This window comes from Microcebus murinus, chromosome 10 (assembly GCF_040939455.1).
Source record: "Microcebus murinus isolate Inina chromosome 10, M.murinus_Inina_mat1.0, whole genome shotgun sequence".
Classification (NCBI taxonomy): Eukaryota; Metazoa; Chordata; class Mammalia; order Primates; family Cheirogaleidae; genus Microcebus; species Microcebus murinus.
Window position 1 is genome coordinate 74218519 of NC_134113.1, and position 26177 is coordinate 74244695.

The window sequence follows — 26177 nt, forward strand, 5'->3', positions numbered from 1 at the left end:
TGGTTGTGTAGTACTGGGTTCTGTATGCTTATCCTTTTCCACCACTGTAACATCCTACTTTGTTGAATAAATGGGTGGGTAATCTACCATAAGTGATTATGGATGGTCCAGCTCATTTAGTCTAGCTCCCCCCTGCTTACCAGATATGCTCTGCCCAGAAAATGGGGCAGCTTCTGCAGTGTACTGATTGATCTGTCAGTTGCTGTTTAGAAGAGTAGGCAGCTTCAGCACGACAGTGTGTGTTCCAAAGGATAAATTCTTATTTGGAGTTACATTTTTCTCAGGCCAACATTTTTCTGTTACCAGTGACTGGTTCCCTGACTGCTATTTGTGATACTGTTTTTTTTTTTTAATGGGAAAATATTGTCAGTTTTATCTCAGGATATTAAGAATGAAGCCTGTACATCTTCCTCATTGTTTCTAGACTGGAAGGCCCTTTAGTAGCAGCAGAGGGGAGTAGTAATGGGTAGGTATCTTGCTTCAGTAACTCATCTAGAAAGATGTCTTATTTTAATAAATCATTCTCCACATGGCTTCAATAGGGAAATAAAGGTATTTACTTTCCTTGCCAAACTTTAGAATCCCTGCTTTTTAAAAAATTACCCTTTAAGAGAGTTTGTTTATATGAATAACAGATATTTATTGAGTTATTTTGCAGGCATTGGTATAAGATTTTGCTTTCAGGGAGCTGGGGATGCTGACAAGTACATAATATAATTTATCATTGCTCCCATGCTAGTGGGGGATGCAGACAAATAAGTAATATAATTTCAGCTCATAAGTGCTATAGAGAATAAAACCCAAGAAAGAGTGTTGTGGTATATAAATAGAGTAGTCATTCTCTAATGAATGACATTGAGCCAGAGACCTGGATGTTGTGAAGGAATGAGCCAGGTGAAGAACAGGGGGAGGAATAGAGGGAATAGCAGTTCAGAAAAGGCCCTCACTTAGCGGGCGGGAGGACTAGGGAGGTTAATGTAGTTAAAGCAGTGAGGCTAAAGTGAGAGAACATCAGGTCTTTGCTTTATATGAGTTCTCAAAAAATACAGAATTTAGCAAGGAGGCAAACTCCTTATTTGTAGAAAATTTCACGGATATAAATATCCTCAAGAAATGAGTCTTATGTTAGGAACTTGAAGCCCAAAGAGAGACAAAGAAATTGGGTTAAATATTTGTGAAATAAAAGCAGTCTCCCCAGTAAGAACAGTGCTTTCAAATACGCAAGATTAATTTAAGTATAAAGGTGTTATTTTGTATTTATATGTAATAAGATTTGTTAAAAAGTAACCGAAGTCAGTTTTTATGATTAGAATAAACTACATGGATGTTTTAATCTTTGATTCACTATAAGATATTTCAGTATCTAGAAGGTTACAAACATGAGTCATAATGTGTATGTACAAGGTGAAGAAGATTGGGCTAAGTCTGTATTACTTTTGCCTCCTCTAAACTGCTGTTAAAACAAATCTTAAAAACTACTTTAAAATTCTGGTGGTTTCATTTTTGGATAAAAAAGAATTTACATACCACAGACTTGAGATTCTGAAGGGTACACAGAATGAAAGGAAGAACAATTATAAGATAATTCAAAATTTCATTGAAGGACATGGAAAGCATAATGTTCTTGGATGGAAAGGATCAATACTTTATAAAGATGCCAGTTTTCTCCAAATTAATTTTTAAATCAAACATTTGCCTTAATAAATGCTATTATAAATAAATGAATGGGAAAAGTGATTACTTGAAAAATTGAGTGGTATGCACAAACCTAGCTGTGTATTGAAAGGGATGCCACCATAGAACCAGGCTCCCAGGAGAAGGTATGTTGACAGACCCTCTGGGTCATTGTCTGGCTTGGCCTCTCTGGGATTTATGAATCCTGACTGGGAATGTTCGTGGACAGGGCTCTGTGTGGGCTCTGAGAATGTGGCAGGGCTGTAATATAGCCCAGGTACTAGACATCTGGGTAGAACATGGTCAGAAGGAATGGGCTGCTCTGTATATTTTTGCTTCTTAAGGCCACCATGTCCAAACTCAGGAGCAGATCAAAGTAGAACACGCCTGTGGGGTGAAATGACCCAGGCAACAGGGCAGAGCAGGAACTTCACCAGCATCGGCTCCCTTAGGCATTGCTAAGTTTAAAAGATGCCACTGCAGGAGAGGGCAGCTGGTGATGACAGCTCTCAGTGCTGTCTGGTGAATCACACTGTTCCAGTCTGGACTGGCTTCTCTCCATAGCCCAAGCTCGACTGGGTAACATTACCTTGTCTGTTTTGCTGTTAGACCTCCGATTTTCTGTAGACCATGTTTTCCTGTTTCCTGTTTGTCAAAAATACCATAAACAAAATTGAAGCACAGATAATCTGGGAAGAAATACTTGCCATGTATAAGGTCGAATAAAAGGGTGAGGTTTGAAATTCATAGATAGTTCTTAGAGTTTACTAAGAATAAGGCAAATGCTTTGTTTACAAAAGGATAAAGGGAGTAAGGAATGTGTAGCAAAAATAGCCAGTGCACAGGAAAAGAAAATCCAACCTCCTTAGTAATAGAGGAAATATAATTTAAAACACAAAGTTTTAAATAAATTAATGTAATTAAGTTTTAAATAATTTAAATGTAATTTAAAACATAAGGTTTTAACATTTCAGAGAAGTGATAGGAGTGTGTTGGCTAGATGGACACCCTCATATGCTACTGTTTGGGGTGTAAATTGGTATACCCTTTCTGGAGAGCATTTTGACAATATATGTCAAAAAATCATAAAAATGTTCATATTCTTTTATTCATCAATTTATTGTAAGCATTTTTTTTTTACTTGAAGTATTTTAGTAATCTTCCTTTTGTCTTGGAGAGTTTCTCTTTAAAAGTTTTTCTTTTATTTGGACAGTAACATATTCAGTAGCAGTGCTGACAGCTATTCATTTATATTGCCCTATTTTATAAAACATTGCTTTGTAATTTCAGTCCTACAAGATTATCAATTTTGCCCCCAGTTTACTTCGGATTATAGTCTCTGACCATGTGGAATTCCCAGTGCGTCAGGCAGGTGAGTTGGTTTTTTATTCTTTATAAATTTACCTATAGGTGAAAGTAGAATGATATAGTTTTATTTTGGTTGTAAATATTTGTAATTTCTTAAAAAATTAGGAGGCAGACATGAAGTGTGTGTTTTTCTTTTTTTTTTTTTTTTTTTTTTGAGACAGAGTCTCACTTTGTTGCCCAGGCTAGAGTGAGTGCCGTGGCATCAGCCTAGCTCACAGCAACCTCAAACTCCTGGGCTCCAGTGATGCTTCTGCCTCAGCCTCCCGGGTAGCTGGGACTACAGGCATGCGCCACCATGCCCGGCTAATTTTTTATATATATATCAGTTGGCCAATTAATTTCTTTCTATTTATAGTAGAGACGGGGTCTCGCTCTTGCTCAGGCTGGTTTTGAACTCCTGACCTTGAGCAATCCGCCCGCCTCGGCCTCCCAAGAGCTAGGATTACAGGCGTGAGCCACAGCGCCCGGCCTGTGTTTTTCTTTTTTTGAGACGGAGTCTCGCTTTGTTGCCCAGTCTAGAGTGAGTGCCGTGGCATCAGCCTAGCTCACAGCAACCTCAAACTCCTGGGCTCAAGCAATCCTCCTGCCTCAGCCTCCTGAGTAGCTGAGACTATAGGCATGCGCCTCCATGCCCGGCTAATTTTTTCTATATATATTAGTTGGCCAATTAATTTCTTTCTATTTATAGTAGAGACCGGGGTCTCACTCTTGCTCAGGCTGATTTGGAGCTCCTGACCTCGAGCAATCCTCCGTCCTCGGCCTCCCAGCGTGCTAGGATTACAGGCGTGAGCCACCATGCCTGGCCATGAAGTGTTTCTAAGGGCTAAAAACCCAGTCTCTTTTTCTCTTGGAAGAAAGAGAAAAAGTTTCTCTTGGAAACTTGGAAGTAGATACTGAACTCTCAGATGTTCTTTAGCTTTTTCTTTCCTTCTTTCTCTTCCACCTACTAGTTCCTTGCCTCTTTAATTTTGCCATTTTTCCTCTTAGCTTTCTTGATTTTAATAGTTTCATCTCCCAATTTTTTTTTATTATGATTTATGGTAGCCTAGCCTCTAGGCTTATAGATTAACACCATGAATTTATATATGTGAATTTGAGCTCCATTCATGTGTCAGATTGTGGAAGTAATGTCTTGGATAGATCTTCTAACCAGGTGATTGGGGAGCAGGACTTTATGTTTTAAACATGAAGCTTACTTTTAAGTGTATGGGGTCTTACTGTAGTTCCATGATGTGATGCATTGCTGTTCTATTTGTTTGGTTTTTAATTGGGCTGGTCATCAGAGCCCAGAAGATTAAAAATTTGGAAAGCCTTGGAATGTCATGAGTCCTGAAAAAATAATAATTACAAGCTGATGTGGGTAAAATTACAGCTAAGTTAAAAAATAAATATATTTAAAAAGACTTACTATATAAGTGACATGTACTCATTATAAGAATTTTGGGCAATAATCAGAGAATACAAAGAAGAAAGTAAAATCACCCAACATTCATCACTCAGAAATGACTATCATTAATATTAGATGAACATTAGTCTTTGCATGTGTTAAGATGGAAGGATAGATGAGCAGTTTTATAGAAATGGGATCATAATCTACATGCTGGTAAAAGTATTTAATTTCATTGCGACAGAATAAAAAAGTAGGAAATTATGAAGCTTTGGGAAACAATTTATAATAATATATATGATTTCCTAAAAGATTCTTTTGTGGCTAAAATAAGAAAAACCTATGGAAAAAGCATTCATATTGGAATTTTTACTTTAATGAGGTTTATAAGACATCTGTATATATTTTTTGAAACTATAATTCTCAGTTGGTTAATCTTTGTTTCATAGAATGGGGCTGTTCCAGAACAACATTTTGCTGTTTTAATAGCCTAAGTATTTATAGGGCCATTGTGACAATCCTGTTGAAGCTTTTTAGAAATAGCATTTAAAAAGATCTTAAAACAAGTTATTACACTAATGTCTTCTTTATATAATAGATAAACATTACAAAACCAGAGTTTATATTCAATACATTAGATTGCTCTTAGTACCACCAAAGATAGCTGCCAGAGACTTTGATGCACGGTTCTCTAATTCTTATACATGCTGTTTTTAGTTTCTTTTTTTCATTTAACCTGTGTACTCTTGGGGATTGTTCCATGTCACTATGTATATACTTCATTCTTTTTAATAGCTGTTCAGTATTTCTTTCTATAGAACTATCACAGTTGATTTAAACAATCTGATATTGATGGACATTTCCCTGCTAGAGGCAATGCTAAATGAGTGTCTTTGAACATCTATCTCTGAGTACTCCTGGGAATGTTCTTATAGAGCATACTTTGAGAACGTAACTTATAGTTAATGGCTACTAATGATGTCAACATTTAGAATTTTTAATCTTACCACTAAATTATTTTTGTTTACTTTTTCTATCACCAGTGCATTAGAATGCCAGATTCCTCATATACTCACCAACTCTGTATGACTTCATGAAGTTTTGATATAAAATGTAAATAGCATTTAAAGACATTTTTTTCTTCATAATTTATATATGCATTTCAAATCTGTTAGCCACCAGACAGAATTTATCTTGGTGATTAATCACTTTCTAACTTATTAGGACAATTTTCTATCTTAGAGCAGCCATTTTTACCATAGAGTCTGAAATACATTACGTAAAATTCTAAATTATAACTACCCTAAATTTAATTGTCATTTATACATTTTCTGTTCTATTTAATATTAATATACAAAGATGCTCCAGGAACTTTATGGTGACATCCAGATAGGTATTTTATCATTTTAACATGACACTTAAAAATGAATGATGTGATCTTTGCTTTAAAAACAAACAAACAAAAAAAAAACAGCCTGAGGCCAGGCATGGTGGCTCACACTTGTAATCCTAGCACTTTGGGAGGGTGAGGTGGGAGGGTCATTTGAGGTCAGGAGCTTGAGACCAGCCTGGGCAACATAATGAGATCCCTCTATAAAAATATAAGAAAAATTAGCTAGGTATGGTAGTGCGTAGTCCTAGCTACTTGGGAGACTGAGGTGAGATGCTCTCTTGAGCCTAGGAGTTGGAGGAAGTAGTGAACTATGATTGTGCCAGGGCAACAGAGTGTGATTCTGTCTAAAAAAAAAAAAAAATAAGTAAAATCAGCCTGTATAAAGGTGTCAAAAATTATGCTAATATTAAATGGAAAGACATAGCTCTTTCAGTTTTTAATATTCAGTTTTTAATTTTTTTGCTTATGGGCAATTATGAAATATTCTTGTTACCATTAAGCAAACTAATTAGTGGATTTTCTTTCTTACTGTGAAGTTTTAAAAAAATAGGAAAAGAATTTAATATTTTGATGTTGCCAAGCAATATAAAATAAACTTGAATGTTTGCTCTACTGCTTGTCTTTTGAGGTGTTGTTAGGTTTTTATGGCATTATTAATATTTTCATGTAATGTGTAGAGAAAGAAGCCTATCTTAAATTAGTTATGGCCAGCAATTTCTCAAGTCTCTTTTTTTCCAACTTTTTACTCCTTCTGAAGAGGCTCTTTATTAAAATTCTTCTAATATATGTAAACTTAGGTTTAGAAATGTAGTTTCTTTAGTGCATTTTGGAGTTGCTATGGGAAGAATAGTTTTGATTTAAAAGTGGCGGCTGAGGGGTATTTTATTGGACCTGAAGAAATTATTGGCGGTGACTGATTTGGGACCATCATTTGAAAAATAGTTGTGGTTTTTATTTTCTGTAAGTTGATTGCTTTTTGTTCTTCTGACCTTTTTGTCTTATTTCCAAAAGATGGAAAGGGACAGGATATAAAAATTCAGTCGATGGTTGTTTATGCAGAGCTTATTTACTTGTTAAGATTAACATCAGCATTCTAGAGTGCAGAACCTAGAAATAAATAGAAAGATGTCTCTGATCAGTCCAAGAAGCTTTCATTAAAACTCAGGCGTTTTATTTTTAGGAAGCTTCTTGGCTCTTACTGAGAATCTGTTTAATCTTATTTTAGATATAATTTACACATTTGTTATCTGATCTAGCCTTTCACAGATTAAAGGGAGAAAAGTGCTACCAAATTATAATGAAAAATGTTAAGGCTTAACATCATCAATTAAAAAGCATGGCTGGCCGGGGGTGGTGGCTCACGCCTGTAATACTAGCACTCTGGAGGCCGAGGTTGAAGCTCAGGAGTTTGAGGCCAGCCTGAGCCAAAGGAAGACTCCATCTCTACAAAAAAACCCACAAAAATTATCGAGGTGTGGTGGTGTGTGTTTGTAGTCCCAGCTGCTCAGGAGGCTGAGGCAGAAGGATTGCTTGAATCCAGGAGTTTGAGGTTGCTGTGAGCTAGGCTGACGCCACAGCACTCTAGCTTAGGCAACAGAGCAAGACTTTTGTCTTTAAAAAACAAACAAAAATAAATAAATAAATAAAAAGCATGGCATTCTTCTTCACTGAGTTTATAACAGTAACTTCTCCCCTTTGAGGTTATGAAACCTAGTTGACCTCTGTAGTTGCATTGCTGGGGCCAGAGTTGAGGTGATGATTTATCCAGAGCTTAAGTGATGATTTATTGTGCTGGAGAAGGAGAAAAGTGTGTACATGTTTAAGAAAGTTAATTTCAACTTAAGTCATTTAAAATGGTAAGTAGATTTCATAGGAAAACTTTAATGCTTCCTTTCTTTATGAATTGGATTAAAATAATAGTGTTTTGTTAGGTCTGGCAAAATACTTGAATTAAATGATTAAAGGGAGGTTTTTAGATTATTCATGTGATTATAACTGTCTTTGGTATTTTTCCTTCATTATCCTTAGTAATGCATGATTATCCATAAGAGTGCTTTTTAAAATTATTACATTAAGTTCAATTTTATTTTAACTAATTGTACATTAATTTAACCATATATAAATTAGTGTGCCTTTTATACATGCTGTCTTGCATCGTGGCTTATAATAAAATCTTTTTAGTTATAAAATTAACAATATTTAATGACTGAATCATAAATAAGTATGATTTTACTATGTCTGTATCTTTGTCTGATGGTTGCTTTTATTTATTTTCAAGACTAGGTCTGTAGGGATTGAAATGATTTTGTGTATAATATAGTTGATTTTTCTTTTTGCAAAGATTAATCCCTTGAAATCAGTCTGAACTTATGACCAGTTGGTCTGTATGCTTAGATAAGTCATTCTTCTTCTTTTTTTTTTAATGGTCTACATGTTTTTATTGAATGTCTACATTTTTGTTAATCACTGTGATAACTGTATTGGGATAAAATATGGTACTTAGTTTAGATCCTTTGTGATTGAAATTAAAAACAAATAAGAAAAAAACCTCAAACTAACATACATACCTTTACATTTTATTTTTACTCCAACAAATTGAAATCCTAGTGGAATAGTCTTTCAGACCTTTGAATCACAACTATGAAAGAGGAATTTATAGGATATCAAGTTCATAATTTCATTAAATTTCTTTTGTTTTAGCCAATGTCCTACATGTTGGTTTATTCTTGTGTAATGCTTTACCAGTTTTATGTTAAAAGTGGGGATAAGTGGGGGTTGGGTGGGGGAAGAAGGGACAAGGAGAAAGTTATGATGCTTTGCAGACCACTTATCTTTATTGTGTATAGATGAGAATATGACATTATAAATAAATATTTACTTATATTCAGTGTTCAACTTAGATGGTTAGAAAATTTCACATTCCCTCTCAAGGCCTTGTAGCAGTATGTCAGCCTTTTGTTAAAAGTTGAAGATGGTTAAAAAGAATAGGAACAAAATCATCAGTTATGCATTTTGATAGAAGTAAACAGATAAACAAGTTCCTGAGATTTTCCAAAAATATTTCAAGGCTGATGTCTGTTTCCTCATTATTATATTTATAAGTAGTAAATATTTCCAAAGAGTTAGATGAAAATTACCAATACTTTTATAAAGAGCATAGATATTCCAAATTGGTACTGTAGGATAGTAGCCTGTAAAAGAAAATAAAGAAAGCAATCTACATAAAGGAAAGTAGAACTTCACTTGCTGTCAACTCAATATTAGGCATTGTGAAAAGTGTGATTTTATGATCTCAAAGTATGTTTAGTATAGTCTCACTTAGACCACTTTGCCTTTATCTAAGGATATTTACATGAGTCCTAGATGATTTTTCTGTCATGTAAGCTCTGGAGCTTGATTGGACAAAATATTTTCTGCTTAGATTAGCTAAAGTGAAACCTTTAAATTCTTATCCATTTTTCCCTTCCCGACGTGGCTACTTACACCTGTAAGATATTACATTTTTGCTGAGTTTCATGCAGGCGCTAAACCCCCATTGAGGGGTTTAGCCTTTCATGCTCTGTAACACTGAATTGAAGCCATCCTTTTGATACTGCTATATTAGCATTTTTTTCCCCTCAAACTTAGCTGCCATTTACCTGAAGAACATGGTGACACAATACTGGCCAGACCGAGAACCTCCACCGGGAGAAGTAATATTTCCATTCAACATTCATGAAAATGATCGCCAGCAAATACGTGATAACATTGTGGAAGGAATAATTCGTTCTCCAGATTTAGTGAGGTACATTATGCTATATCTATATGATTACCAGGAAGCATGAAATATTTGGGGGTGGGTGCTGTCCAATGTAATCATCAGCCTCAAGTTTGTTTTTTTAAAGAGGTAAAATAATGAAGGTGGACACTTATTTGTCTTTACATTTGTTATTCCTTGCCTCAGAGCATTTTGGAAAAGATTTAGTTACCATAATTGCCACAAAAAAGAAGTAAAGTAAAAATCATACCTAACCAAAATGATTGTGTAAATCCCTACTATGTAAATAATCTATGTTCTTAGTCATGATCTCTTGACTTTTTTTTTCTTTGATATAGGGAGATTGATTCTGGGAATTCTAACCTACTACTTCTCTGAACCCTTCCTTTACCTATGTTTTTATTCATTTTTTAAAAAATGAATTGAGTATCTTTTCCTTTGGAGGAAACAGGATAGAGTAGATATAAATTAGAATAATTGTCTTCAGTTTTTCAGATTAATAGATTGGATGCTGTAGAACAGCACTGTCCAATAGAACTTTCTGCAGTTATAGCAATGTTCTGTATTCATGCTCTTCAGCATTTAGCCATGTGACATTGCATTGTTAATTCTTTTTAATTTTGATTCATTTAAAGTGTGCTATGTAAAGCAGATTAACCTGTAGCAAAAAAAAAAATGTGTGCATATGTAGCTGGTGGCTGCTGTATTGGACAGCACAGCTGTAGTAATAAAAATTTTGTAATCTTAAAATAGAAATAAATTCTTTTCAGCATGTAAGCTAGTATTAATAATTGGGTTTCTTTTGAAAAGGGAGGGGCAGATAGGTGAAACAAAGATAGGGAAATGAAAATATTTAATGTCAAGATTATACATAATTTTAGGCCTGAGTATCTAATAGTCATCATGACATAAGCAGTAGAAAAGGAAGGAAGTGTGAAGAGAGTGATAACAGGAAGGAGAACAAACACTGAACTCTTTGCAGTTATTTCGTTAGTTAAGAGGAGAAAATAGGTGTACTGATTAAAGAAAAATCACCATTATTCTCACTGGTTGCCCAAATACTCCTATGGTACCATCATGTATCCATTTGTCAAAATCTTTACACTTTCAGATCTCCCTGAATCTTCCAGTGGTTCTACGCAGTAATATATGAAGGACGACCTTTCATAACCATCCTTTGCTTGGAATGATAAAGGATTGGGAGGGTCAACCTGAAAATGACATTTTAAAAAATGAAAACCTTCAGTTTTTTTGCATACAAATACAATTTATTTGTTCTTTAAAGGAACAGCTGCTAGTGGCACTAGAATAGATCTTTATTATGAGATAGTTCATTATGACTTTGCTTCTTTTTATGTCCTTAAGGCTTACCTGTAATCACTCTTGAAGAAATATCTTCTTCCTGTTCTCAAAGTTTCAGAGTATTACAGAAGAAATTTTCAAATAGTTTTGGTATTTTAAGGGAAAGGCAATATTTTGTTTAATTTCACCAGTTTCAGTGGATCCAAGTTATTGTTCAGCTGGATACTTTTATTTATTTATTTATTTTTGTGCTGTGGAATCCTAACTTTGCTAGATTCACTTCCTAACCATTTGCAAATAACTATGTAAGGACATATTTGGTGGTAATATGGATAGTTTGTAGAAGAGAAATTTTTTCCTTATTTTCCTTTTCAATCCCAGTTACAGTTGAGATCCCATTGAGGAAATGATTACTGATTCTGTGTTATGGGATAACTTCTTTTATCACTTAACTTTGTGTTTTTATTAAAGGGGATTTTTCTTTTTCTGTTTTATGTCTTTCCTGATCCTTTTTTCCATTTATTTCTTTGGAAATAGCTCTTAGCTTTCCTCTTCAGGAATTGCCTAGCGAGTACATGTTTCTTTCTTATACTCAAAGTATAAAAATTACTATCTTGGGCTGCTTTGAGATAGGTTCAACATACTATGCTGGCTGTTATCTGATAATGGATAGGTTCAAGGTTTTGCCCCATAGAGAAGCTTCCCACGGTTATGTAGGCCTCTGTTTTGTCTACTTTTATCATCTTTTAGGCTAGGTTTGTTCATTTGAAATGGAAGAACAGTCCTTCCCTCCTTTATGATATGATAACCAAAATATAAAATATAACAAACTGGGAAGTTTTACAGATCTGAGATAGATTCATAGTCATTTTTAAAACTTTTAAAAAATATTTGAAAATTAACGTTTTAAAAAGCTGTCTTTAGGATAAGATAGTTTGAAAGGTTTCATTCATTTTAGGATATCACCCATTCTGTATATTTTCAATAAGTTGAGTCATTGAGAAGAGGTGTTTTTTTTTGGTTTGTTTTTTGTTTTTTAAATAGGGCTGCCTTTTCCCCTCCATCCCACATATATGCGTCTATATAATGTAGGTAAATAGGAGCTAGAGGACTTTTATGTAAAATCTTAGAGGTCTTTGAAACATGATATTTGTAACTACTTAGATTTTGGACTTTTCTTCCCCAACTTACAGAGTCCAGTTAACAATGTGCCTCCGCGTCATCATTAAACATGATTTTCCTGGTCACTGGCCTGCAGTAGTTGACAAGATAGACTACTACTTGCAATTACAGAGCAACAGTGGAAGCTGGCTTGGCAGTTTATTATGTCTGTATCAACTGGTGAAGACATACGAGTAAGTTGATTTCGATTGACTGGAGCAACAGCCTTCTGTAACTTGGAATTAAGTTGTGTAGAGGGGTCTGCTGTTCATATAAATAGAGTATGAACTAACCAGTTTAAAAGAAGGAAAACTACAGGACTTTGTATGTACAAGTAGCAATCCTCCTAGAAACCAGAAAGCAATACTATTAAATGTGATACTAGTCCTCCACCTCTCAAGCAACTTTTATGTAAAAGAATGCCACTAGCAAAGAAACTTTAACGTTTTCTATCTTGCATCCAAAACAGTAAATGTTTTGTTTTACTTAATAATATGCTTCCTAGAAGACAAATGTTAAGGTACTTCCAAGTTTCTGCAGAATCAGGTTGGTTTGGGAAATGTTGGGATAAATGCAAACATGTTTATTTACTGTAGTTATTCAAGGAAACGTTAATCTGCTAATGTACATTGCTAATCTCTAAGTGATATAATAATACGCAGCACTTCTCAAACTTACTAGTTTTGGAGGACCATTTATTAAAAGCTTTCCTTGGAAACTCTGAGGTACCTAATGCTTTCTGGTTTCTAGGAGGTTTGCTACTTATACATACAAAATCCTGTAGTTTTCCTTCTTTTAAACTGGTTAGTTCATACTCTATTTGTAAAATTTTTAGAGAATATTTTAGATTTATAGCAACTAAAATGATCGGAAAGCACCTAAATTTATAAACTATTTAAACTGTTCAATTTAGGGTAACATAAGAAAAAATTGTTTTTTCTACATTATTATATAATTTGAATGTCTATTTAAACTAGCATATCAACTTGTATTTTATAGGAAGAATTATATTTTGATGAAAATTAAATGCTAGAAACATTCATCTAGGAAAGCTGCAAAATAGTCTTGGATTCTTTCAAATCGTTCTAGAAAGATTTTAGGTATTCTGCCTGAAACAGGGATGTGCTCTTTTAAATTTCAACTTTATTCTAGCAATCCAAACAGAAAATGTAAGCCAAGGTTTGAATGTTTTGTTAGTTTTCTATATTAATATTTAAGAAATACTTTTCATTCATTGTTTATAGCTCTTTGAGGAGGGGGAGACATTATTTTTCTCTTTTTGTTTTTGCTTATGTAGATATAAGAAAGCAGAAGAAAGAGAACCTCTTATAGCAGCAATGCAAATATTTCTGCCTCGTATTCAGCAGCAAATCCTGCAGCTCCTTCCTGATTCCTCCCATTATTCTGTATTACTACAGAAACAGATTCTGAAAATCTTTTACGCACTCGTTCAGGTAGGTGTCTATTGCAGAAGACAAATATAAGGCCTTATGTTTCTGCCTGACACATGGAAAGTGCCCAGTAGGTGTCAGTTATTATTATCAAAAGTTATTATATTTTCTTGCATACATTCTTTTTCTATTTATTTGTTTTATTTTAAAATACTAAGAGGATACAAAAGTTTTGGTAACATGGATATACTCTATAATGCTGAAGTGTGCCTGCCACCAAGACACAGTGTTCACTATACCCAATAGGTAAGTTTTTATCCGGTGGTTATGGATAAAAACTTACCTTAGTTTTCCGCCAGAGGCGGGTGGAAACTAACCCTTCTTAGTTTCCAATGTCCTTTACATCTTTTTGCGTCATGTGCGCCCATGGCTTAGCTCCCATTTATTAGTGAGAACATGTGGTGTTTGTTTATCCATTCCTGAGATACTTCACTTAGGATAACGGTCTCCAGTTCCATCCAGCTTGCTGGCAAGTGACATGATTTCATTCCTTTTTGTGGCTGAGTAGTAGTGCTCCGTAGTGTATATATACACTGCATTTCTTTATCCACTCACACATTGATGGACACTTAGGTTTGATTCCATATCTTCGCAGTTGTGCATTGTGCTAAGAAAAACATTTGAGTGAAGGTGTCTTTTTGATAAAATGATTTCTTTTCCTTTGAGTACATACCCAGTAGTGGGATTATTGGATCAAATGGTAGGTCGACCTTTTAGCTCTTTGATCAGTCTCAATACTGTTTTCCATAGAGATTGTACTAATTTGCAGTCCCACCACAGTGTGGAAGTGTACCTTTTTCTCTATATACATGCCAGCATCTGTTGTTTTTTTAACTTTTTAATGCCATTCTGATAGGGGTAAGATGGTATCTCATTGTGGTTTTAATTTCATTTCCCTGAAATATATAGAAATGCTACTGATTTGTATACATTGATTTTGTAACCTGAAACTTTGCTGTATTTGTTTATCAATTCTAGGAGTCTTTTGGTGGAGTCTTTAGGGTTTTCTAGATACAGGATTATATCATTGGCAAACAGGGATAGTTTGGCCTCCTCTTTCACAATATGGATGCCCTTTATTTCTTTCTCTCACCTGATTGCTCTGGCTAGGACTTCCAGCACTGTGCTGAATAGAAGTGGTGACAGTGGGCACCCTCTCTCATCCTAGCTCTTAGGGGGAATGCTGTCAACTTTCCCCCATTTTTAATATGTTGGCTATGGTTTGTCATATGTGGCTTTTACAATTTTGAGATACATTCCTTCTGTGCCTAGTTAATTGAGGGTTTTCATCATAAAAGGGTGCGTGCTGGATTTTATTGAATGGTTTTTCTGTGAGACGATCAGATGGTTTTTGTTTTTGCTTCTGTTTGTGGTGAATTACATTTATTGATTTGTGTGTGTTGAACCATCCTTGCATCCCTGGGATGAAACCCATTTGATTATTGTGAATTATCTTTTTGATGTGCTGCTGAATTCAGTTTGCTAGTATCTTGGTGAGGATTTTTGCATCAGTGTTCACAGGGATATTGGTGTGTAGTTTCCTTTTTTTATCGTGTCCTTTCCTGGCTTTGGTATCAAGGTAATACTGGCTTCACAGAATGAATGAGGGAAGAATCTCTTCTTGAGGTTGTGGAATAATTTCTGTAGAATAGGTGCCTGTTCTTCTTTGTATGTCTGGTAGAATTTGGCTGTGAATCAGCCTCCTCTGGGGCTTTTTTTGGTTGGGAGATGTTTTATTACTGCCTCAATCTCACTGCTAGTGATTGGTTTGTTCAGGATTTCTATTTCTTCCTGATTCAGGTTTGGGAGGCTGTGTTTCCAAGAATTTATCCATTTCCTCTGGGTTTTCTAGTTTGTGAGTATAGAAATTTTTGTAGTACTCACAGATGATATTTTGTATTTCTGTGATATTAGTTGTAATGTTACCTTTTTCATTTCTGATTGAGGTAATTTGACTCCTTTCTCTTCTATTTCTGGTTAATCTGGCTAGTGGTCTGTTGATTTGTTTATCTATTCAAAGGACCAACTTTTTGTTCCTTGATCCTTTGTATTGTTTTTTTCTGGTTTCCATTTCATTTAGTTCTGCTCTCAGCTGTGTTATTTCTTTTCTTCTGCTGGCTTTGGGTTTGCTTTGTTCTTCTTTTCCTAGTTCCTTGATGTGACATGAGATTGATAATTTGTAATCTTTCAGTCTTTCTGATGTAAGCATTTAAGGCTATTAATTTTCCTCCTAGTACTGCTTTTTCTGTATACCATAGATTTTGCAAGCTTGACATTCAGTTTGAAGAATCCTTTGATTTCCATCTTAATTTCATCATTGATTCAAGGATTGTTCAGCAGCAGGTTGTTTAATTTTCATGACTTTGTGTGGATTTGAGAGTTTTTCTTGGAATTGATCTCTAGTTTAATTCTGATGTGGTCTGAGAAGATAACATGGTATGATTTTGATTTTTCTGAATTTTCTGAGACTTGCTTTGTTGCCTAAGATAGGATCAATCCTGGAAAATGTCCCATGTGTTGATGAGAAGAATTTATATTCTATAGTTTTAGGGTAGAGTGTTTTATAAATGTCTATTAAGTCCATTTGTTCTAGAGTTCCATTTAAGTCCAGTATTTCTTTATTGATTTTCTGCTTTGATGATATGTCCAGTTTTGCCAGTGGGGTGTTGGAGTCCCCAGTGATTGTGATGTTTTTGTTTATTTTTTTGCTTAATTCTAGTAGAATTTGCTTTATGAATCTGGGAGCTCCTGTCTTAGATGCATATATATTTAGGATTGTTATGTCTTCTTGTTGAATTGCCCCCTTTATCATAATATAAGGACCATCTTTGTCTTTTTTTTTCACCATTGTTGATTTAAAGTCTATTTTATCTATCGCTTCTCGGCCTTTTAGCTAAGATCGAGTGTAGTAAAGTCTATTTTATCTGATATGAGAATGGCTACCCCTGCTTGCTTTCGGTTTTCATTTGCTTGGAACATTTTTTTCCATTCCCTTGAGTCTATGTGCATTTTTGCGAGTTAGGTGGGTTTCTTGGGGACAACATATACTTGGGCAATGATTTTTCATCCATTCAGCCAGTCTATGTTTTTTAATTGGAGCATTAAGACCATTCATGTTCAGGGTTAGTAGTGATAAGTGAGGTACTGTTCTGCTCATCATGTTGAATGATATCTTGTTTTATTTTCTTATGTTGTTTTATAAAAGCTGTGAGCTTTAATTTTTGGAGGGTTTTACATTGGTGATTATCTATTGTGCTGTTCATTTATAGTGCACTATTGAAGCATTTCCTATAGGGCAGGTGTAGTGGTGACAAATTCCCTTAGTGTTTGCTTGCCCGGAAAAGTCTTTATTTTTCCATCATTTATGAAACTTAGTTTTTCAGGATACAGAATTCTTGGCTGGCTGTTGTCCTGTTTAAGAAGATTAAAAATGGGGCCCCAATCCCTTCCAACTTATATATCTGCAGAGAAGTCTGCTGTTAGCCTGATGGGCTTTCCTTGGTAGATTAGCTGTTGCTTTTAGCTTGCAGCTTGTAGGATTTTCTCTTTCATTTTGACTTTGGCTATGGTTGATAATTATGTGTCTTGGAGATGTCCTGTTTGTTATGAATCTTCCTGGTGTTCGATGACCATTTTGTATGTGGATATCTGAATCTCTGGCCATACTAGGGAAGTTTTCCTCAATGATTCCCTTGAGTGGGTTTTCCATGTGTTTTTCTTTCTTCTACCTCAGGGATAACTATAATTTGTATATTGGCTCACTTCACATAGTCTCATTTGTCTGAATGATCATTCATTCTTCTTTATTCTTCTGCATCTATGACTGACTAGATTAGTTCAAAAGCCGTGTCTTTAGGCTATGAAACTCTTTCTTTTGTTTGGTCTAAACTCTAGTGAGTCTGTTGTTGAAGTTTTCTGCTGTATTTTGAAGTTCCCTATGTGACTCATTTCTTTAAGTTCTGTTATAGCCTTTCTTATGTTGTCTATCTCTTTAGTGACTTTTTTTCATTTATGTCCTGAAATAGTTTTTTAGCAGCTTTGTGTTGACTTTCAGCAACTTCTTCAGTCACATTCATTTTATTTGTCATCCATATTATGAATTCCATTTCTGCCATTTCGACAATTTCCTTTTGGTTGGGGTCAGTTGTTGTAATCCTTTGGGAATATTGAACTAACTTGTTTTTTCATGTTGCCAGAGTTCTTTTGCTGGTTTCTTCTCATCTGAAACCTCTCAGTTCAGGGCAGATAGGTTACAGTGCACTGGTTTTGCTTTGCTGGGAACTCACTTACTTAGAAGAAGATGTCCCTAGGTGGTGCTTTTATGTCCTATTCTGGAAGATTGATCCAGTAGGAGAGGGTTGGATGCACTGCGATCTTGGTCATATAGCTGTTCTACATTGTCCTGTTCTTCTGTGGTTGTCACAGTCCAAGCCAGCATTTGAGCATCTTTATGTGGAGTGGTTGGTCCCCAGGCTGCTATTGGAAGCTTGGGCAGGGGGCTGGGTGAGTCCCTCTTCACGAGGCAGGCATTGTGGGAGATTGCTCTGCTTGGGTCTCCCTGTGTCAATGGCAGTGGCTCTGGTGAGGCTGTTTGGGAATTGTCTGTAGGTGTCAGTGCTGCAGACAGTTACTCTACCCAGGTCTAGATGTGATGGCCATACGTGGTATGGGTGGCTTGTGGCTCGTAGTTCCATGGTGGTGAGCCTGACTGCAGGCATGGTGTGGTGTGATGCTGCGTGGGCATGGACCACAGGCATGGCTTCATGCAGTGCCATGGGATGTGGCCTTCTAGCTACTGCGCAGGGCTGGGAGACGTGGCCTGCAGCTTCCATGCAGGTTCATGGGGCCATGGACCACTGGGTGGGGCTGCAGGGTTGTGGCCTGCCAGCTGGTGCACAGAGCCAGGTTGCGTGGCCTGCTGCAGGGTGTTGGGCTCTGGGGAGGTGTGGCCCTCCAGTATGCAGGGCTGGGGAGCGGGGGTGTGCTCCACCATGTGGTGTGTGGGTTTGTGGAACTCCATGTGGCATGTGCGGGGGGAGGGCTTGCTCCTCTGGTTGGCAGACAGGCCCATGGTGGCATGGCCCACTGGCTGGTGAGTGGCTCCGTGAGGGCATTAACCTTGGCACTGTAGCATGCAGGGTTGGGTGGCCTGTACTGAGAGTTATGTGGTGGGCCATGTGGGCTGGGCTGCTGGATGGCTGGGGCTCTCTCCTCGCATGGGTCTCACTGGGGCTGCTTCTGTGGGACCTCTCGAGTGGTGTCCCTTCCTGCTCCATTCAAATTCTGTGGTTGTTGAGGGCTGGGGGTGGTGCTTGGCTCCCAGTCTCCGGCAAGTGAGAGTGTTTGCTCTCCCTGCTTCCTCCTCAGCGCAGCAAGGGGCAGTGTGGGGGGAGTTGTAGCAAAGCCTGTCCCTGTGCAGATCAGGAGCTCGGGACCCAATAGCTCAGAGTGGTATCAGCTGCGGCAACCTAGGAACCCAGGCAAATCAGCGGGTCCCTGCTGAGCCAGCTCTCCCGTGTAACTTTACCATAGTCTCCAAGCAGTTCCCTGATGGGAACCGAGGCTGACACTCTGCTCTGTCCAAGAGAGTCCATCAGTAGGAGGGCGTCTACTTGCGGCCTTCAGTCCTCTCCTTGAGTGGCACCTGTGGGCTGCTTCTAGTCGGCCATCTTGGCCCCTATCTTTCATACATTTCTTTTAAAAATCCATATGAAGAACAGGTTCACAGAAATTAACTTAATTGTCCAAGATCATTTCAGTGGCAGAACTGAAATTCAATGCCTGTGTTTGTCACTCCAGTGTCTGAAGTCTTGGGTAAGGAAGAATGAGGGTAATTACTTGCCCTAAAACCTGATTACTTGGTTTATCTGTCCATAGCATCCTTTCCTTTAGATTAGTAATGATTATAGAAGAAGAGGAAGGAAGAGGAGTGTCCCTCTTTTATCGTATTAATGGTAGTATCTTTGCCTTTGACCTAACATAAAACTAGCAAAGAAGACTTAGTGGATCATTTTCTTTGGTTTAAAATGCTGGATTTTTAAAAATATAAATGCTATAAATGATACTAATAGGATCTAAAAATTAATTAGAAAATGGAGATGGAATATATTTGAAATATAAAAATATTTAACATTAAATCCTTGAAAGACTTGGGTATACTATTTGAGTCTGCTTGGAGGAAGAATAATTATCAGTCTTAACTGATGAATGAATTAAAGCTCTATTATATGCTTTCTAGTTAATTTGTCATGAGGAGAGGATGGTTTTGTTTTGCTAGAGAGCCAAGATAATTTGTTCTTGGCTTCTTATTTGACTTAGGTACTTTTGTACTATTTCAGAATGTTTCACTGCAGTAGAGAGTTATATTTTTATTAAAGCCTCATCTTTTAAACTTGAATAAAGACAATCTGAGGCAGATTTTTGTTTTATTCAGGTGAGCCTTTTTGTGGGGAGAGAGTAGGGGGAGGGGGGCAAATCTGAGAAGAGAAAACTAAGATGCCAAGAAAATATATTCCTCCACCCTTTAAAAAAAAATAATAGGGAAAGAAGATGAATGGTGTCTTTGCTTATTGAAACAGTGTTTAGGAATCTTCCTCAGGAGAATCACTTCACTCTGAGGCAAACTTTTTATTTAGCAAGATGTTTTGCAATTACAGTAATGGCTCATTTATTCAGACTTCCCTTTCCTATTTAGAGAAACATAGCTAGGAATTGGGAAGTAATACAAAAAGCTAATGACATAATTTTTGTAAAGCCTTTATCTCTGCTTGGTTTGTAGAGGGCAAAATCTAAAATTTTTTCTCACAATCTATACTAAATAATTAAAAAACCAATGAAAAACCTTAACATTTCTAACCATTTTGGTAAACTATTATATACTAATATAAAATATGTTCTCTGGAAGTAAAAATTTCGAAGGCTTTAGGATATGGGAAGAAGCAGAAAAATTTGTTATTAAACGTATTATACAGTGAAATTGATTTTTGTCTAAGTAGTTTTTTTTTTTTTATGGAGCATTTGGATATTCCATATATAACTTCAGCCCAACCCGCAGCCTGTTCCTCCTGTTTCCTCTCTCAAGTGCAAATGACTCCCAGTGCCCTTAGAATAAAGTATGAATTTCTTAACCTAGCCTATAAAACCTTTCATCTCTCTGCCTTCATCTCTTATCATTCCTACCTTTGTACTTACACTTTCATGCATTGCTTAATGATTATGGTATGTTCTGAGAACTGTGTTGTTAGATGATTTTGTCCTTCTGCAAACATCTTAGAACATGAACCTACTGGTATAGCCTACTACACACCCACGCTATGGTGTATCCCAGGGGTGGGGAACCTTTTCATGTTGGAAGGCTGCATTAATTTAAGTGTAATCAAATAAGGATGTGTGCAAGAAATTTCAATTAGATATACTTAACACATTAACTACCATGAGAGTTGTATTTAACTTACTCTAGTTTTGACCCTTAGGCTGCGTATATATAATGACCCTGAAGCATATATATATAATCTTGTTGATGTTCTTATTATTACAATTACTATTGACAATTCTAAAAATGTAGATTAATGATAAAAGTCAGTAAATTTTGTTTTTCTATTTATGTTTACCTTTAAATTACACTTGAAATTTTTATTCTATTTTCATAATAAAACAATGTGGCCCTAAGGAAAAGTTTGTGGGTTTTTTTTTTGTGTGTGTGTGTATGTGGCAGTCAATGTGTTAAAAATGTACATTATTTTGTAAAAATCTAACTACTGTGTATTAATTTCAAAAAATGAATACTATTTGTTAATTTTAAAGTTAACTAACCTTTTAATGACTTTCTTTTGTCTGCCTTTTGTAGGAAAGCATTTGAATATTTGGTTGCAGCATGGAGGTCTGCAGTTTCAGTTGCTCCTCTAGATGGGTATCAGTCATTTGTGACCTTAAGGGCATCTTGATTTGGGTTAGGTAGGGGAATGTAGATTCGCAGCAATAAGCGGTTGAAAACCAAGAAGGCATTTTTGAGGCATGTTGCTGAAGGCATGAGTTTTCTACTGTATTTTTTTGTATTTCAATTGGCTCTTTCTTAGCATCAAACAATGACTTTAAAATGTCATCTACTGAGAGCTCAATCAATTCCATCTGTAGTTCTTTAGGTGCCTTGGTGATATTAACTAGGTGAGGGTAAAATGCTAATTTGAGTGTCATGATTCTCAAAGTCAGGGAAGCTTTCATTGTATTCACCAATTAATAGGCCTATGACAGCTGTGTATTCTTCAAATGATTCTCATATATCATCCTGTTCATCAATGACCTTTGCTAACTGGGGAAAATGTTCATCTGAAATTTCCTTTTGAAGAAGTGTTCTGAAAACAGATATCTTTTTCAAAATGCTTGTATTTTTTACCACATATCACATGTACTGACTTAGTTTTACCTTGCATATAAATATTCAAGTTGTTTTGGTTTGACATGATAATCACACAGAAATGCTACATTCCTATAGAAATCTTCCTTCAATAATATACATTGCTGAATCTGTTCTTCATAAAATTTATCTGTTCTGGCAGAGATAAAATTTTGGCTAACACCTGTCCCTGCAATAGCCAATGCGCTTTAGAATGATACAACAAATCCACACTGAATACCTCATTCAACTATAGCATGTTACAAAACTGACAATGCCATGTTGCATTTGCACAAATATAGTTAACAATACTTATAATTTGTTAAAAAATGTCACTTCAAATAGTACCTTTAGCACAGATTTTGCTGATGCAAGATACAATGAAAAGAAATAAAGAGCATCTGGATCTGTTAATAATTTTTTTTTTATCTGTGTAATAAACCCTTCAGGTTTTTCTGTTATGGAAGGTGCACTGTCTGTACATACACTTACTAAATTTACCAAATTCAGTCTGACTTCACAACATTTATCTTCAAAGTTGTTGAAGATACTATTCTCCATGTTCTATTCGCAAGAGTGTCCAAAGTGAGTAACTCTTAGTAGCAAAGAAAATCTTCTGTTATGACTCAAATGAAGTATAAAACCTGCACCAAGTCAGTGGTATCAGTTGATTCATCCAAAGTGACTGAAAAATGTATATTTTTCCTTTTGAAGTATTGCATGAAGTTGTTCTGTAAAGTTGAAGGCTAATTCATGATGCTGACCAGCTAAGATTCTTTTTGAAAGAGGCTGTTGTTTGTACTTTGAAATGTTATTTGCGTGTAAGCATCCTACAACTTTGACAGTGGATTCTTTCACAATTTCTATATCACTCAATGGCTTCCTTTTTTTCCACAAGTATATAAGCTACTTTATAAGTTGCTTCAGTGGCATTATTTCCAGGTCTTACTGTTGCTTGAAAGAATTGTCTTTGCCTTTCCTTTTCATTTTTTGACTTCTACAGTACAACCTCTTGAACCTCTCCTTCTAATTTAAAGTATTTGTCATCCTTATGAGTGTTATAATGTTGATGAGCATTGCATTTCTTTAATGTTGATATTGCAGTATCACAAAGTAAGCAAATCATCTTATCTTTAGTAGAAACAAGATAATACTGCAATTCCCAATCCTCATTAAAAAATCTGTTTTCTTCAGCATTCTCTTGGTCATCTTTGACATGGTGGGCTGTTAAACAGACAAAATTAAAAAATACCGTTGAGCTGTGCAACTATTCACAAATTCTACCTCAATGGAAACACAGTGCACCGTTACCAAAAGCTGATAACAGACTGGTGTGCTCAGCCCCCATAAACTCTCACCAACCAGCCATGTGTAGTAGTGGCACCAGTCAGCCAGCCGGAGGAAATTAGAACTAGATCATGAGTGTAGCAGTTGTCAATTTAGTCTTTATGGCTTACTAATGTTCTAATTGTGCTCATCAGTCTGGGAGGATTATTTCATTGAAACTTATTCTTTAGTATTTCAAATATTTTCATTTGAAAAAGAAAAATATAAAAGGTGAACAAAAATGTGTGAGTAAAAATAAAAGGATTTGTTCTGTAAAATTTGGATTCAGTCAAAAGGCTGCACTTCAGGACCTAGAAGGTCACATGTGGCCTTAAGGCCCCAGGTTCCCTACCCCTGGTATAACCTATAGCTCCTAGGCTACAAACCTATACATGTTACTCTATGTAATTATAATACAGTGGTAAGTAATTATATATCTAAACATAGATATACACTATAAAAGTTAAAAAATACAACATAAAAGATAAAAAATGATATGTCTGTGTAGGGCACTTACCATGAATGGAGCTTGCAGGGCTGGAAGTTGCTCTGGGTAAGCCAGTGAGTGTGTGGTGAGTAAATGTGAAGGCCTAGGACATTACTATAGATTTTATAAACACTGCATACTTAGGCTACACTAAACTTTTTTGTTTAAAAACTGAGACACATACATACACATTAGCCTAGGTCCACACAGGGTTGGGAATGTCATCAATATCACTGTCTTTCACCTCCATATCTTATCCCACTGGAAGGTCTTAAGGGACAATAACATGCATAGAGCTGTCATCTCCTATGACAACCATGCCTTCTTCTGGAATACCTCCTAAAGGACCTGCCTACGGCTATTTTACAGTTAGCTTTTTTTTTTATAAGTAGCAGGTGTGCACTCTAAAATAATGGTAAAAAGTATAGTAAATATATAAATCAGTAACATAGTTGTTTATTATTGTTATGTAATCTTATGGGCTGTAGGTAATTGAATGTGCTATACTTTTATACAACTGGCAGTGCAGTAGATTTGTTTATGCCAGCATCACCACAAACATGTGAGTAATGTGTTGTGCTATGATGTTATGATGGCTATAATGTCACTAGGTGATAAGAATTTTTCAGCTATGTTGTAATCTCATGGGGCCACTATATATGCGGTCCATGGTTGAGTGAAATGTGGTGCATGACTCTTCCCCCCGCCCCAACTAGAGTGTAAGCTTTGGGAGGGCAAAGGTGTTCTCTCTCTTATCATTATGTCTTTAGCATGAAACATGTTTTGGAATGTGTGGATGTGGAGGCAGCGTACCCCCTTTCCTGTAGCTCACAGTGTAGCAGGGAAACACAAACCTGTGTAATACAGAGTGGCTCTGGTTATCATGCTGCAGTGTAGAGGAAAACAATTGAAAAAATGTTTCATGAGTATTTGAGGAGGTAAAGATTTTCAGTAAGGAAGTTAAAATTGAAAGTTTGACATTCAAAAGGGTAAATGGTAAAAATTACTTAACCTAGAATCTCATGCTGAATAAATGAGACCTTACTGGTATTATTATTATTATTATTATTTTCACTTTAAAAAGTAGCCCAGAGAAATGACTCATGGTATGTAGTCTTCTAAATTAAAAAAAAATTCATATATATGCTTATGGATCTATTTTAAGTTAAATTTTAGGTTGAACTGTATGAAATTGCTATTTTCATGCTCAAATGTTAGCTATTTCTTATTTTAACTTTCCAATATAGCTAAAATTGCTTATTTTTCTTGGAAAAGAGGAATTATCATTTATGTTGTTCTTCCATCTTCCAGTACGCATTGCCTCTTCAGCTGGTGAATAACCAAATCATGACAACATGGATGGAGATCTTCCGAACTATTATCGACAGGACTGTTCCTCCCGTAAGAAAAAGCTCTGTTCCTAAGAACAATTGGGGAAACTTAGGTTCGGAATACTAATATGGTAGACTGATTCATTATCCCAGCCTGCTATGTGGAAAAAAATTACTGTAACAAAATAAATAATTCATAATGTTCATTTTTAGAAAGCTCAGATAAACAAAAATAATAAAATAATTATTTAATCCCACTAAAAAGGGCACAAACCATTTTTAAAACTTGATAGTCCTCTAGTCTTTTTTCCTTCTGCATTCTATATACATTCATATTTTTTTTATAAAATAGTATATTTACTATTTGAAATTCATTTCTTCACTTAAAATTTATTATAAACATTTTAAATTTTTTGTGATTATAAATATTTTTATACTATGTCTTGTTAAATGTTTCATTTGTTGGATGTTTAGGTTGTTTTAATTTTTTAGTGTTTTAACTATAACAATGAAGTTAAATTTTTGTGCACATACATGATTTTTTTTTTGGGATATAGTCCTTTGACAGAGCTTGCAAAGTGTTCTCCAGAAAGGGTGTCCTGGTTTATACTTTAATAATCAGTGACTGTGAATGCCTGTTACAACTTCACACTTAAGTCCAAATTTGTTTGTTTGATAGGTAAAAGATGGTGTCTCATTTTTATCTGTAATAATTCATTTATCAAATTAATTCTTGTATATTTTTAAATATTAGTGTGTCTAAAAATGTGTATTATTTCTGTTACCTGTATCTTGAGACAAAGTATATTGAGGTTTAGTTTACATACATAAATGCACAGAACTTAGCAGTTCAGAGAATTTTGACAAGCGTATACTTGGCTTAACATCACTGAGATCAAAATGTAGAAATTTTTTGTCATCTCAGTTTCCTCAAGGGCCCATTAACGTTTTGTTTTTTCTTTTTTACTTTATTTGGACCTTTTGAAGATGGGAGATAAATGTGAATAACAGCATTGGTTACTTGAAATTTGCTTTGCTTATTTAATTCCTACCTAACGATCTGTAAAGTAATAATTTGCATTTGTATAGCAATCTTAACTTCACATTTAATGACTTGACCTATCCTAAGATTTATTGCACCTTTGTTA

At 35.6% G+C, this 26177-nt stretch overlaps 1 protein-coding gene across 2 annotated transcripts in view; it reads left to right on the forward strand.

Moving 5' to 3' along the window:
- Positions 1-26177, forward strand: part of IPO8 (importin 8) — a 70740-nt gene that overhangs the window by 2217 nt on the left and 42346 nt on the right. For both annotated transcript variants that reach the window (XM_076007528.1, XM_012748022.2), the window contains exons 2-6: positions 2965-3046; positions 9450-9606; positions 12075-12236; positions 13340-13496; positions 25010-25099. In XM_076007528.1, the coding sequence (XP_075863643.1) occupies positions 2965-3046; positions 9450-9606; positions 12075-12236; positions 13340-13496; positions 25010-25099 (648 nt within the window). The remainder of the gene's footprint in view (positions 1-2964; positions 3047-9449; positions 9607-12074; positions 12237-13339; positions 13497-25009; positions 25100-26177) is intronic.